Raw genomic sequence first — 15,089 nt, 5'->3', positions numbered from 1 at the left:
ATTCTACCCTGCAATAGGTGTGTGTCTCTCTGTGTATTGGAAACTGGGATGTAATGGTCATGGATAGATATTTTTAAACAACCTGTTCAGACCTATTATGACCTATCTGTCGATCAGGTGGAACTTGAACATGGGATTTCTGACTCACCGGCAGGGACACTAAGACTTGAGCTCCCTTGAGCTTTGATAAAATTGCTCCTGTGGTCAATAGGTCTTTGGTCACCCTACTCAGACTTTTGCATGAAAACTGCCTATTTGGGTGAACTGCTGAAAGAAGCTTATTCAAGCACATGTCCATTTCAGAAGTTGGTTAGTGAGGCGAGGAGATGGCAGGAAAACTAGAGTCAAAAGATAAAATAACAAATTTCGGCAGAATTGAAAAACACGATCATTCAAATTATGATAGTACTGAATAGCAGACTAGGCTCTAGGTGCCACCTCCCGTTTCTATTTTGTGATGTTATGTTCCTGACCTAATTCTACCCCTCAATTCCTTCACAGCCTCTTTGGTGTCAGACTGTTAGTTTAGCTTGGATTTCAAGCTATTTTCACACTTCTATTCCTGAGGTACCAATTCCCTGCTTACTGCCGCAGGCTGAAGCAGACAACTTGCAATCTTGTTACGTTTGTCCCTGAGTTCTACTTCTGACTCCATATCGTCTCCGTCATTCAGACTACCTCCTGCCAGCTCCATAATATTGTCATCATCACCTCCACTACTGCAAGTCTCATTCGTGCTTTAGTTACCTACAGACTTGATTGTTCCATTGTTCTCCTGCTGGATATACCATCCTTTTTACTCTCTGCAAATTTGAAATGGTCCAACTCCATTTACTTATCATTTCTGCATTAGCTTCCAGACTGGCAATACTTTGAATTTAAATTTCTCACCCTCTTGTTCAAATGCCAACTACCAACTCCTCCCCATTCTATTTCCAATTAGGCGCTCTATTTCTCTATGTCCTCCTTTGATAAGGTGCTGTACAGGAGGCTGCTAAATAAGATAAGAGCCCATGGTGTTAGGGACAAGGTACTGGCATGGATAGAGGAATGGCTGACTGGTAGAAGGCAGAGAGTAGTGTTAAAGCGTTCTTTTTCGGGATGGTAGCTATTGACTCATGGAGTTCCACAGGGGGCAGTTTTGGGACCACAACTATTCACATTATATGTTAACAATTTGAATGAAGAAATTGAAGGCACTGTTGGTAAATTTCCAGATGACACAAGGTAGTTGGGAAGAGAATAGAGTTGAGGAAATGGGAAGCCTGCAGAAAGAATTGAACATGCTAGGAGCACGGACAAAGAAGTGGCTGATGGAATACAATGTGATGAAGTATGATGTTATATACTTTGGTAGAAAGAATAGAAGTGTAGACTATTTTTTAAATAGGGAAAGGCTGAGGAAACCTGAAACACAAAGAAACTTGGGAGTTCTAGTTCAGGATTCTGTTAAGATTAAACATACAGGTTCAGTTAGCAGCTAGGAAGGCAAATGCAGTGTTGGCCTTCATTTCAAGAGGTCTAGAAAACAAGATCAGAGATGTATAAGGCTCTGGTCAGAGCACACTTGGGATATTGTAAGCCATTTTGGGCCCCATATCTAAGGAAAGATGCGCTGCCATAGGAGGGGGTCCAGAAGAGGTTTACAAGAATTATCCCAGAGATGAAGGGCACTCACGAGAACTCTGGGTCTGTGCTCAGTGGAATTTAGAAGGATGAAGTAGTATCTGATTAAAAGTTAAAGGACACTGTGAGGCCTGTACAGATTGGACATGAGAAGACGTATCCACTAATAGGAGACTAGCACCAGGAGGCAGAGACTCAGGATGAAGGGACAATCCTTTAGAGCTAAAATGAGGAGGAATTTCTTCAGCCAGAAGGTGATGACTCTGTAGAACTCATTACTACAGAGGGTTATAGATGCCAAGATGTCAAGTCATTTAGTGTATTTAAGACAGATAGATAGGCTCTTGACATGTCAGGGGATCAAGGGTTACAGGGAGATGGAAGGAAAATGGGGTTAAGAAATATAGCAGCACAGAATGAATGGGCTGAATGGCTTAATCCTGCTCCTCTATCTTATGGTCCTGTGGCCCTCCAGCTAGACATTGCTCTGAGAATTCTACATTCCTCCAACTTGTCCCTATCCCTTTAACATAACCACATTCCTCCAACTTGTCCCTATCCCTTTAACATAACCACAGTCTGATGTGCTTTCATCCATCTCAGCCTAAACTCCAAAATTCCTTCATTTTAATCCCGCCATCCCAGATCCTTCAAATCTACCTGTTTTGCCAGTCCAGACATCTCCTTTATTTGATGCAACTTGATCTGATTGCATGTCTGTGAGGTATCTTGGAATTTATTACCAGTTTTAAGGTATAAATGCAAGTTGTAAAGCTGGAAGCGCACAGCAGATTGGGCAGCATCTGTAGACAGAAGCTGATTTAATATTTTAATTCAATGGCCCTTCATCAGAACAATAGGTTATGCCAAATAATTTTATTGTTTATGCCAAGTAGTAACCAATGAAGGCAAGTGTGCCAAATGCTGCCTTCACCACCCTACCTACTGTGAAGCCACTTTCAAGGAGCTAAGCACCGTACCCCAAGGTCTCTCTGTTCTACAATACCATTAACTGTGCGAGTCCTGCCCTGGTTTATCTTACCAAAATGCAACAATTTGCATTTATCTAAATTAAATTTCTCCTGCCACTCCTTGGCTCACTGGCCCAGTGATCAAGATCTGTTATGATATAACTATCTGTGTTTTTAAATTGGTAAATCAAAATTTGTCACCATTATAAATGTTATTATGGCTTTGACTTATGAGATCTAGTGATTCATGATCTTGACTTATATTGTTTATGAAAGGAAAATTTGGGATGGTTTCAGGCTTTGGACAGAGTCTGTATGACTCTTGGAAAATCTAAGCAACTAGACTCTGCAACTCTGTTCTTCAGTTTTCATTTCTTTTTGCAAATTTATATTCTACCTTTAAGGCTCTTGTATGTGGTGGTTTTTTTTATTTATGTATTTACTCATGGGATGTGAGCATTGATGGCTGGCCAGCATTTATTGCCTGTCCTGAGTTGCCCTTCAGAAGGTGGCTATGAGCTGCCTTCTTTAACCACAGCAGTTGTGACTTTGATGTGAAGGGCTGTCACTCTCACCTCACCTCTGGAATTACTCACCCCTAGTGTCTCTAGCTCTGGGCCAGAAGCCCTGGGTTAAAGTCCCATCTTCTTGAGAGATGTTTCATGATATATCTGAACATTTTAGTGTGGCTCAAAGAAAGATGTTTATAGATGTTGGAGTCAGTCATCTCAGGTCCAGGACATTTCTGCAGGATTTTCTCAGGATATTGTTCCAGGTCCAACCATTTTCAGTGGCTTCATCAATGGGCATCCCTTAGTCATAACTTCAGCATTGGAGATATTCACTGATGATTGCATAATGGTCAGTGCCATTCACGATTCCTCACATTCTGAAACAGTCCAGGTCAAAATGCAGCAAGATCTGGACAATTCAGTGGCAAGTAATATTTTCTCTACACAAATGCCAGGCAATGACCATCTCCAACAAAAGAGACTTTAACTATAAACCCATGAAATCTAATGGCATAATCATCACTGAAACCCCCGCTGTCAACATTCTAGAGGTTACCAGTGACAAAAAAACTGAACTGGATTAACCACCAGTCCAAAGATGTGTAGGCTAGGTGGATTGGCCATGGGAAATGCAGGTTACAAAGATAGGGAAGAGGGGAGGGGTGGGTTTGGGTTGGATGCTCTTTGGAATGTCAGTGACTTAATGGGCTGAATGGACTGTAGTCACACTGTATGGATTCTATTGATTCTATATAAACACTGTGGCTGCAAGAGCAAGTCAGAGGCTAGCAATCTTGCATTAATTGATCTATCCTTACCCCATAAAGCCTGTCCATAAGACACAAGTCAGGGTTATAATGGAATGTAGCCCAGTTGACTGGCATCAAATCCATAAGTATGTCCGCAACTGAGCTATGTTGTGGACATAGCTGCTTTGCTACAACCTATTCACTGATACCCAGTTTGTGTTCTGTAAGGGTCACTCAACTCCTGTCCTCATTATGCCATTGGTTCAAACATGCGCAAAAGTGCTGAATTTCAGAAGTGAGGTGAGGGTCAAGATTTGACCAAGTGTGGCATCAACCCTAGCAAAACTGGAATTAATGAGAATCTGGGGGCAATGGTGGTGGGGCGGGGGACACATCTCTCTACTGGTGTCACTACCTGGTACATAGAAAATTGGTTGTTGTTGTTGGCAGTCTGTCATCTCAGCTGCAGGACATCTCTCAGGGTAGGGTCCTAGGCTCCACCATCTTCAGTTGCTTCAACAGTGACCTCCCCTTCATCATAAGGTCAGAATTGGGGATGTATGCTGCTGATTGTGCAATGTTCAGCACCAATCATGACTCCTCAGATACTGAAGCAGTCCATGTTCAAATACAACAAGACCTGGGCAAAATCCAGGCTTGGGATGAAAAGTGGTGAGTGACATTCGCAACACACAAATGCCAGGCAATGATCATCTCCAGTAGAGACAATCTGACCTCTGCCCTTTGACATTCAATGTTTTACCAATGTTGAATCCACCACTGTCAACATCCTAGGGGTTAGCATTGACCAGAAACTCAATTGGACTGGCTATATAAATACAGTAGCCATAATAGCAGGTCAGATGCTAGGACTGCCGCGGTGAGTAACTCATCTCCTGAGTCCCAAAGCCTGTCCACCATCTACACCACTCGAGTCAGTAGTGTGATGGAATACACCCCACTTGCTTGGGTGACTGCAGCTCCAACAACATTCAAGAAGCTTGACACCATCCAGGACAAATCAACCCATTTGCTTAGCCATCCATAAAAATTCTCTCCATCCACCACCGTCACTTGGTAGCAGCAGTTTATACTATCTACAAGATGCACCACAGAAGGATTCATAGACTGCAATTTACAACCCCCAACCACTTCTATCTAGAAGGACAAAGGCAGCAGAAACGTGGGAACATCATCACTTGCAAGTTCCCTTCCAAGCCACTCACCATATTGACATATTGCTATTCCTTCACTTCACAGGGTCAAAATCCTGGAATTCCCTCTCTCATGGCATTGTGGGTGAACCTGCACCAAATGGATTGCAGTGCTTAAAGAAGGTAGCTTAGTACCACCTTCTAAAGAATAACTAGGGATGAGAAATAAATGCTGGCCTAGCCACCATCTCCCACATCCCATGAATGAATAGAAAAATGTTGATTGAAAATATTTTATGCCCTCTTTTATTAAAGTTATAATTGATTCAATTTCCTCCAAGTCAGTCAGTGCATTGCATATCATTATCATTTGCTGTGTTTTTAGTACAAACAGAATTACCTCTGGTTCTGACCCCACCACAATAGTTGTTTTAATTAAAGGTATGTTATTGTATTAATGAGAGAAATGTGATGCCAAAGGTCAGTGGGATATGTATGTAAAGAACCAAAGGGTACAATTATAAAAAGATGTGGAAACTATAAACAGAATGTTACCTGAGCACATTAAGTTGGTTAAAATATACATTAAAGAAATAATGGCCCAGTTCTTAACTTATTAGAGTAGTGTCAAGAAAGAAGTGCAGTGATCCAAAGAGTTCTGGAGAAAAACTTTAACAAGGGAACAAGCTAAGGAGCAGTCTCCTGCATTACATTCACATTGTTTTGTACACCTGCAGTGTTATTAAATGTATAAATATTCTTAATGTTTGTGCTGATTGCATTTTATTTTTTGTAGGAATTTTAGCCTGGATCACAATAAACTTCTTGACTGGTAAGTGTGTGTTTTCTCTTCCTATCTGACTATTGCCATTTCTTGAATGGCTGAAAACATGGTCTGGCTTTTTGTTTAGCTGTAGCTTTACCAGCCTGTTGCCATCTAAACTTTCACAATTCACAGCATTCTGTGCTGACACTTAATATAGGACCTTAAGACAGTAACCATTATTTAATCCGATGAAAAATGAAAAACCTAGTGTTACTTTGGATTCTGTCAGAGGTCCCATTAATTTTGCAGTTTTTGGGAGTGACACAAGACTAACTCAATGAGCTAAACATCAGACCAAAATGAATAGCTCATTGGGCTGATTGGCCAGTAGTTTCAATAACTATAAGTAGTACAAGTAGCACTATAGTACAAGTGAGATTGTATATCTTTTTAAGAAAGGAAGATTTCTAGTGGCATTTTATAACCAGAATTTGACTTTCTAAAAAATATATTTTATAGGCCACCTGTATGGTGCAAATGAAAACACTGTAGGAATCCTGGACCTGGGAGGTGCTTCCACACAGATTACTTTTCTCCCTCAGGCTGAGGTAAGAAGAAACAGCAAGGTTCTGACTCAACCAGAAATCAATGTCATTAAATCTTGAAAGGAATTTCCCCTCCTTTCACTCTAGGCCTCCAAACCAAGAATAGGCAGTAACTAATGTGAAACAGATGCTCAGTTTTAGTACATGCATCAATATTGCAATGCACAGTTAAAGTGTTGTCTCAGGGGCTTGTGGTGCAGTGTAGTGTTATTACCTCGGAGCCAGAAGTTCCAGGTCCAGGTCTCATCGGCCCAATATTGCTGTGGGTCTGGAATCATGTGGGTAAAGACAGACCAGAGAAGGACTGCTGTTCCCTTCCTTAAAGGACATTAGTGAACCAGGTGTGTATTTCTGACAATCTACAATGGATTCATGGTTGTCATTAATTCTAAATATTTTATTGAATTCAAATTCCACTATTTGCCATGACAGGATTTGATCCCAAGTCTCCAGATCATTAATAGTCTAGTGATAATACCACTAGGTCATCGCCTACCCAAAATGTGTGAATGAATTTCTGGAGAGGTGAAGGAAAGGACTTGCAATGTTAAACCAAGGCAAACAAGATTGGCACACACCAAGTCATTTATTTCATGCACTGGAAATGGAGGTCCCACTTGCAGGTTCTGCCTTCATTCTCCTTAACTCAGTGTTTTTCTCTTTCTCCAAATAGCATCCTCAGTATCTAAGGGTCACTAGTCAAGGCTAACTGAAGCCATGATTTCACAGTGGGGGAGATTCTTGTGGCACAATGGTAGTGTCCCTACCTCTGATCTGGGAGGCCCTGGTTCAAGTTTCCCTGTTACAGAGAAATAACATTTATGAACAGATTGTCTAAAAAATGTCTATCACAAGATGGAAGCATCTGAACTGGAGAACTAATTTTAGACCGTACAGGACGTGCACCCATCCATCAGTGGCATTGAGCACCTTACTCTTAGCCACCTTTGATAAGGAAGCTCATTGGAATGGTTTACTAATGAGTAATAATGAGAATCAACAGCATTTCCCCAAATATCAGGTATGTAATATTTTGCCAATGATGAATTAGTCAAATTCATTGTACTAAGATATTAGAGGAAAAAGGTTATTATTAAAAACCATTTTATCATGAGACATGAATATCTATTTTGTGAAAATCTATGAAATTGTGCTAATTGGATTGTTTATAACTCTTCATTTCTAAAGTTGGAGGGAATCTTCTTGAAAGAAAAATTTGCAGTTACAGTACACCTTGCATGACCTTGAAGTATTTGTAGTTTTTTAATTATTAATCGTTCACAGGACATGGGTGTTACTGGTCACGCCAGCATTTATTGCCCATCCCTAATTGTCCAGAGAACAGTTAAGAGTCAACCACATTGCTGTGGGTCTGCAATCACATGTAGTCCAGACCAGATATAGATGCCAGTTTCCTTCCCTAAGGGACATTAGTGAACCAGATGGGTTTTTATGACAATTGACAATGGTTTCATGGTCATCATTAATATCTTAACTCCAGATATTTATTGAATCAAAATCCACGTTAACAGTGCACGTCCTTTCAGGGGCTCAGTATTCTTAGTCATTGTGGACTCCCACTCAAAGTGCAGAATTCATTTGTCAAACGGGCCTGACGATAGAAAGATTGTGCATATCTTTTGCAACACACAGACCCCTGGAAGTGTTGGTCACAGATAACAGGCCATCATTTACCAGCAGAGAACTTGAGTATTTCCCAAATTCAAATGGTATTTGACGTATAAGGACAGTTCCATACCATCCATTGTCCAATGGTGTGGCAGAACGAGTAGTCCAAACTTTGAAGGTAGGAATAAAGAAAAGGCCTACAGCTTCATTAGATACTGTTATGAAGATGTGGGTGTATCTTTAAGAGAGTTAAAAGCAGCAGAACTACTGGACACAGCACCAAGTCTTCTTAATAAGGCAACAATGTAACACTGGGTCGAACAACTCAATTAGTTTGTTGCCTTGAGACAAAAACAAATTCAAATTCGGCCAATCAGTTTAAAATATACCCAGAGAAAAATTATACCCATACCCCAATTTCCAATCCAGTTTGAATTGAGTATATTAACAATCTTAAAAGTCAAAGACACAATCCAATGCTCTGAGGTATAAGACCAAGGGAATATTGAACAGTTGAGAGGAGAACTGCCAAGTCCTAGCATATATCAGACTGTTTGGAAAAGTATCTCTCTTAAAAGTACCTTTTTGATCAGTAACCTTTTTAATCAGAATTAGCAGATGATGCAGAAATTCCTAACAAGGAGAAAAGAAGATACAGGAAGATCCGAAAACAAGAACCAAAGCTGCCTCGTTTTGAGATCAGAAGTGTTGTTTTGTAAATCTTAATTGGGACTTTTATCAGACTAGTAGAATAGAAGAGAAGGTAAAAGATGGGTTAGAGAAAGAAATTGTAAATAGTGGTTAGTTAATTATTCTCTGTTATACTTTAAGGAATAAAATTATTAATTTTTATTTTGCATAATTCTTGGCCACTGAAATTTTACAGATTACTGCAAGGGATAAATCTTTTCTGTGTTGCTGGTTTTAAATTAAGCAGGAGAGTTTACTCCGTGTCATAGCAATTTGGAGGCCCAGGTCCATGATTTGAACTGAATTTAGACAGATTTGAATAGATTTGGGGGTACAAAAAAATCCCAGCAGATTAAAACACTTGCAGGTTAGTGTCCTAGATCTTTAAATAAAACACAGGTGAGATAATTTGTTTAATTTTGGGGGCTTGTGGTTGATTAAATTAAAAGTGCAAAAGTAAAGCTGAAATTATAATGGGGTTACTCAAACACTTGGGTGTGTCAGAGAAACAGACAAGTGCAGTAGAGGTAGAAAAACCTAAATTACAATTGAGGAAAATGGAGTTAGAAGATAAACTGAGAGAGAAGAAAAGAAGAGAGAGAGGAAGAATAGCGACAGAAGGTTGTTGGCTGAGCAAAGATAGAGAGATGGAGAATTTGAACTTGAGAAGTTGCGACTTAGTCAACAAAGTCAAGTTAACAGAATGGAGATTAGAAGAGAAGGTAGTGATATATATAAATACGTCAAAACTCTGCCACATTTTGATGAGAAGGATATTGAAGCCTTCTTTATTTCATTTGAAAAATTGACTACGCAGATGGAGTGGTCCAAGGATTTATGGGTAATGCTAGTTCAGACTAAATTGGTGGACAGAGCTAGTGGGGTATTTGCTGCATTGTCACATGAGGTGTCAAGAGAGTATGAAGAGATTTAACAGGCTATGTTAAGTGCTTATGAATTATCCGGCATCTCCAAATCATATAGACGGTGGTTCAGAAACACAAAGAAAGAACCAGGTCAGACTTAAGTTGAGTTTGAAAGAATTGAACACAGTCATTTTGATCAATGTGTGCGTGCTTTGAAAATAGATAGGACCTTTGAGGCTCTCAGAGAGATTATTCTGATGTAGGAGTTTAAAACTTACTTCCAGAGATGGTAAGAATTCACATGGAGGAACAAAATGTTCAGGAAGTGAGGAGGGCAACAGAATTAGCAGATGAGTACATGCTGGTGCATAAGACAAGCTTCCGGCCAGAATTTCATCCTGTGAGGGATAGAAGTGGGGAGAAGGGGAGATCCTACACTACTAAACCAAGAGTACAGAGCACTGGTAAGATTTTACAGTAGGATAACAAAGAAGCTCAAGAGGGTGGAAAGGAGGTGAAAAGCCTCAGGTGTTTCCACTGTGGTAAGGTGGGACATGTAAAGACACAATGCTTGTCGTTAAAGAAAGGCACTGTGAGAAAAGATCTGGTAAAAGAAGCTAAGCCATTCACATTAGTGAAGGTAGTAAAAGAGATCTGAAGAAAAGCCAAGGAGCTGAGGAGAGTATACAGCTTAGGCAGGGGTTGGGTTTGGAGTTAATACCTGATCTCTACAAAGAATTCGCCTCTATGGGTAAAGTATATTCCGAAAGAACAGGGGGAGAAGGACAAGAAGTTATAATTTTGAGAGATACAGCATCTAATCAGTTGCTAACAGTAAGGGCTGAGCAAATATGCACTCTTTCTGATCTGTTACCCTAGAGTGTTGTAATGTATGGAATAGATGGACAGAATTCTAGTGTTCCCCTATGTAAGATCAGTTTGGAGTGCCAACTTAAGACTGGGGAAATTACAATGGGAGTGATTGACAGAGTGTCAGTTCCAGGAATTCAGTTTGTTCTTGGTAATGATTTGGCAGGATCCAAGGTGAGAGTGACACCCCTTGTTGTGGAGAAGCCTAAGGAAGACCAAGAAACTGAGGAGTTACAACAGAAGTATCCTGGTATTTTCCCAGACTGTGTGGTAACCAGATCCCACTATCATAAGTCACAGCACGAAGTGAAAGGTAAAGACAAAGATGAAGGAGTTGAGGTTCAGTTAATGGATACCCTGTTTGATGTAATGAAGCAGGAAAAACCTGAACGGGCAGAGGATCAGACAGAAGTGTTTAGTCCTGAAAGGCTAAGAAATTTGCAACAGCAAAGACAAGTTGATAAAAGATATATATGAGGATGCATACTCTGAAAAGGAAACAGAGGGTTATTATCTGAAAGATAAAATCCTTAGATGGAAATGGAGTCCACGGCAGGTTAGTGCAGAGGAGAAATGAACTGAAATGTACCAGAATGTGTTGCTGGGTACATACAGACAGGAAGTGTTATGGGCAGCACATGAACTACCTGTAGGAGGTCATCGAGGGTTACAAAAGACTCCGGCTAAGGTACAAAAACATTTTTATTGGCCTGGAATGCACAAGGATGTGGTTAACTTTTGCTGTACGTGTCATACATGCAAAATGGTAGGTAAGCCACAGGCTGTAATAAAACCAGCCCCTTTGTTGCCAATTCCCACATTTGAAGAATCGTTCGCACATGCCCTCCCAAGAACTAAAAGTGGGAACCAGTACTTGTTAACCATAATGGATGTGTCTACCAGATTTCCTGAGGCAATTCCATTACAGAGTATCAAGGCAAAAAAGGTGGTAGAGGAGTTAGTAGCTTTCTTCACAGAGTATGGAGAAAGTGAGGACTGCAGATTCGAGAAGGGCTTTTGCCCGAAACGTCAATTCTCCTCCTTGGATGCTGCCTGACCTGCTGCGCTTTTCCAGCAACACATTTTTAAGCTTCATACAGTATGGGCTACCCAGAGAGATTCAGTCGGACCAAATTGTACTGCTGGGCTGTTAAAGGAGATTACGGATAGCTTAGCTATACAGCTCTTTAAATCCAGTGCGTATCACCCTGAAACCCAGGGAGCTTTAGAAAGGTGGCATCAGACCTTGAAGACTATATTAAGAGCATACTGTCGGGATTACCTGAATGATTGGGATAAAGGTATCCCATTCATATTGTTTGTCATTAGAGATGCCCCAAATGAATCTACTCAGTTTACTCCTTTAGAGTTAATATTCAGTCATGAAGTGAGAGGCCCTTTGAAATTAATTAAAGAAAAATTGACAGGATCAAAGTCAAAGATCTCACAATTAGATTATGTATCGGAGGTGGAGGAGAGATTAAACTGAGTAGGTGAGTTAGCTAAACAGCACCTAAAGAGGACTCAGTGTAGAATGAAGTAGGTGGCAGATAAAAACTGAGACTTGGAAGTTTTCCCAAAGGGATAACATGTTAGTGCTGTTACCAATGATAGGGGATTCCTTCAAAGTCAGGTTTACTGGTCCCTATCAAATTGAGAAAAAACTGAGTCAGGTGAACTACTTAGTAAAGATGCCAGATAGGGGAAAAAAAAAGGTATCTGGTATGTCACGCGAACATGTTGAAACCGTATTATACTAGAGAGAAAGAACTGGAGGAACAAGTGTTAGTTACTGCCACGCAGAGTGAGGAATCCAATCCAAATGATATAGATTTTGAGGTGTCTCAAATAGATTTAAAAATGGAAAAGTCCTTGAGGAGTGGAATAGATTGGTAAGCTATCAGTCTCAGGTGCATAGAACAAAGTTGAAAGATTTGTTACTGCAGTATAAGAACATATGTAAGAATCAGATGGGGAGGACTAATGCTATTGTACATGAAGTAGATGTAGAGAATACTGGCCCGATAAAACAACACCCCTATCAACTTAATCCTTTCAAAGCCAGACAGCTCCAGATGGAGGTGGAGGCCGTGATCGACGAGAACATCATTGACCCAAGCCAGCACATGGATTTCGCCGATCATCTTAGTTCCCAAACCCGGACGGCACTCGACGATTCTGCATGGATTATTGGAAGGTCAAAGCCATTACAAAATCGGACTGCTATCCAATTCCTAGATTGGAGGACTGAATCGAGAAAGTCGGACAAGCCAGTTATATCACCAAGTTGGACTTAATGTGTGGTTACTGGCAGGTACCTTTATCACAGACGGTGCAAGAAATTTCTGCGTTTGTAACCCCAAATGGGCTATATCAGCTTAAAGTGATGCCACATTCCAAAGACTCATGAACAGAGTAGTGGCTGGTATAACAAACTGTGCAGTCTATTTGGATTATGTAGGGATCTTTAGTAAGTCCTGGAAAGATCACATGGTACAGTTGGCAGAGCTCTTTGAATGACTACGAGAAGCAAAACTGGTGATAAACTTAAATAAAATGGAATTCACGAAAGCAGAGATGACGTTCTTGGGACATAACATCGGTCATGGATAGTTGACCCGACAGAATGCAAAGACAAAGGCTATTGAGGAGTTTCCACGACCAACCTTGAAGAAAGAGGTATTTCAATTTTTAGGACTCAGTAGATTCTATCAGAAGTCTATTCCAAACTTCAGCAGTGTAGTAGCACCATTAACCGATTTGCTGAAGAAGAACACAAAGTTTCAGTGAACAGAACCATGCCAGGAAATATTTGACCATTTGAAATCGATATTAACCACCAAACCAGTTAGCTACACCAAACTTTTCAAAACCTTTTAAAGTTACCATTGATGCTAGTGACATTGGAGTTGAGGCTGTACTCCTACATGAGGATGAGAATGGGATTGAACTATTGAATTTGGTACTGACCTTAGAGCATTTTAATGTGTATATCAAGAACAATGTGTCGGAGACAATTGTGTACACAGACCACAATCCGCTTACGTTCTTAGAACATTTTAAAGATAAGAATTTGAGACTATTTCATTGGAGTCTAATGTTACAGACTTTTAATTTAAACATCATACATGTTGTGGGTCATAAAAATGTAATCGCAGATGCATTATTGTGGATTTAACTGAGTTTAGATGAGATTAGTCTTTATTTAATGTTTTATGAATATATATGGGTATATGGGAAGACGTTAAGGTGAACTTATATGAACGTTATTGGTATGTTAGGGTAATGTGTTTAAATGGTAGGAAAAAAAGAAGCCATCTTTTCATCATGATGGATCATTTTTTCTTAAGGGGGGAGATGTTATGAAGATGTGGGTGTACCTTTAAGAGAGTTAAAAGCAGCAGAACTACTGGACACAGCAGTAAGTCTTCTCAATAAGGCAACAATGTAATACCTGGTCGACCAACTTAATTAATTTGTTGCCTGGAGACAAAAACAAATTCAGATTTGGCCAATCAGTTTAAACTATACCCCAAAAAAGAAAACCAATTTCCAATCCAGTTTGAATTGAGTACATTGACAATCGTAAAAGCCAATGACGCAGCACAGTGGCTCAGTGGTTAGCACTGCAGCCTCACAGCTCCAAAGACCTGGGTTCAATTCCAGCCTCGGGTGACTATCTGTGTGAAGTTTGCACATTCTCCCTGTGTCTGCGTGGGTTTCCTCCAGGTGCTCCGGTTTCCTCCCACAGTCCAAAGATATGCAGGTCAGGTGAATTGGCCATGCTAAATTACCCATAGTGTTAGGCGCATCAGTCAGAGAGAAATGGGTCTGGGTGGGTTACTCTTCGGAGGGACAGTGTGGACGTGTTGGGCCGAAGGGCCTGTTTCCACACTGTAGGGAATCTAATCTAATCTGCTCTGGAGTATAAAACCAGGGGAATATTGAACAGTTGAGAGAAGAACTATCAAGTCCTAGCATTGTATCAGACTGCTTGGAAGAATATCTCTCTTAAAAGTACATTTTCGATCAGTAACCTGTGATGCAGAAATTCCTAACAAAGAGAAAAGAAGACACAAAGATCTGAAGACAAGAACCTACAGCTGCCTGGTTTTGAGATCAGAAGTGTTTTGTAAATCTTAATTGGGAGTTTTATCAGACTAGTATTATAGAAGGGAAAGTGAAAAATCGGTTAGAGAAAGAAATTGTAAATAGTGGTTAGTTAATTATTCTGCTATACTTTAAGAAATAAAGTTGTTAATTTTTACTTTACATAGTTCTTGGCCACTCGAATTTTACAGATTACTGCACGGGATAAATCTTTTCTGTGTTGCTGGTTTTAAATTAAGCAGGACATCTTATCCCGTGTCATAACAATACCAAACTGTCTCAGTTCATATTTGATGACAGGACCACTCTGCAACTGCAGGGATGGTTCCAACAGATGGGGAGAAGACTCCACACCAGGTTAAATCTGATCTTCCCAGACCTGGATGGAATGTCAGTGCTGGAAACAGGACTCTGCTAAGTGAGAGAGTTTACTTCAGGGGATAAAGTTTTTAATGGAGGAACCATGGGAATGGTTCTGCATGGGTAAGAGGAATGGTCGACATGAGGTCAGGTCCTATGATGTGTGACATTTGGGTATAGG

At 40.3% G+C, this 15,089-nt stretch overlaps 1 protein-coding gene across 4 annotated transcripts in view; it reads left to right on the top strand.

The window, feature by feature from the left end:
* The window catches only part of entpd5a (ectonucleoside triphosphate diphosphohydrolase 5a), a 61,236-nt gene that overhangs the window by 18,851 nt on the left and 27,296 nt on the right, over positions 1-15,089 (top strand). For all 4 annotated transcript variants that reach the window (XM_043697085.2, XM_043697083.2, XM_043697084.2 and 1 more), the window contains 2 exons: positions 5,809-5,844; positions 6,298-6,386. In XM_043697085.2, coding sequence (XP_043553020.1) covers positions 5,809-5,844; positions 6,298-6,386 — 125 coding nt within the window. The remainder of the gene's footprint in view (positions 1-5,808; positions 5,845-6,297; positions 6,387-15,089) is intronic.

Source organism: Chiloscyllium plagiosum, unplaced genomic scaffold (assembly GCF_037043375.1).
Source record: "Chiloscyllium plagiosum isolate Xiang-an unplaced genomic scaffold, Cpla_swu_hap1 HiC_scaffold_8, whole genome shotgun sequence".
NCBI classification, from domain to species: Eukaryota; Metazoa; Chordata; class Chondrichthyes; order Orectolobiformes; family Hemiscylliidae; genus Chiloscyllium; species Chiloscyllium plagiosum.
Note: the sequence above shows the minus strand (reverse complement) of the source record. Positions and strands in the feature narration are given on the sequence as shown.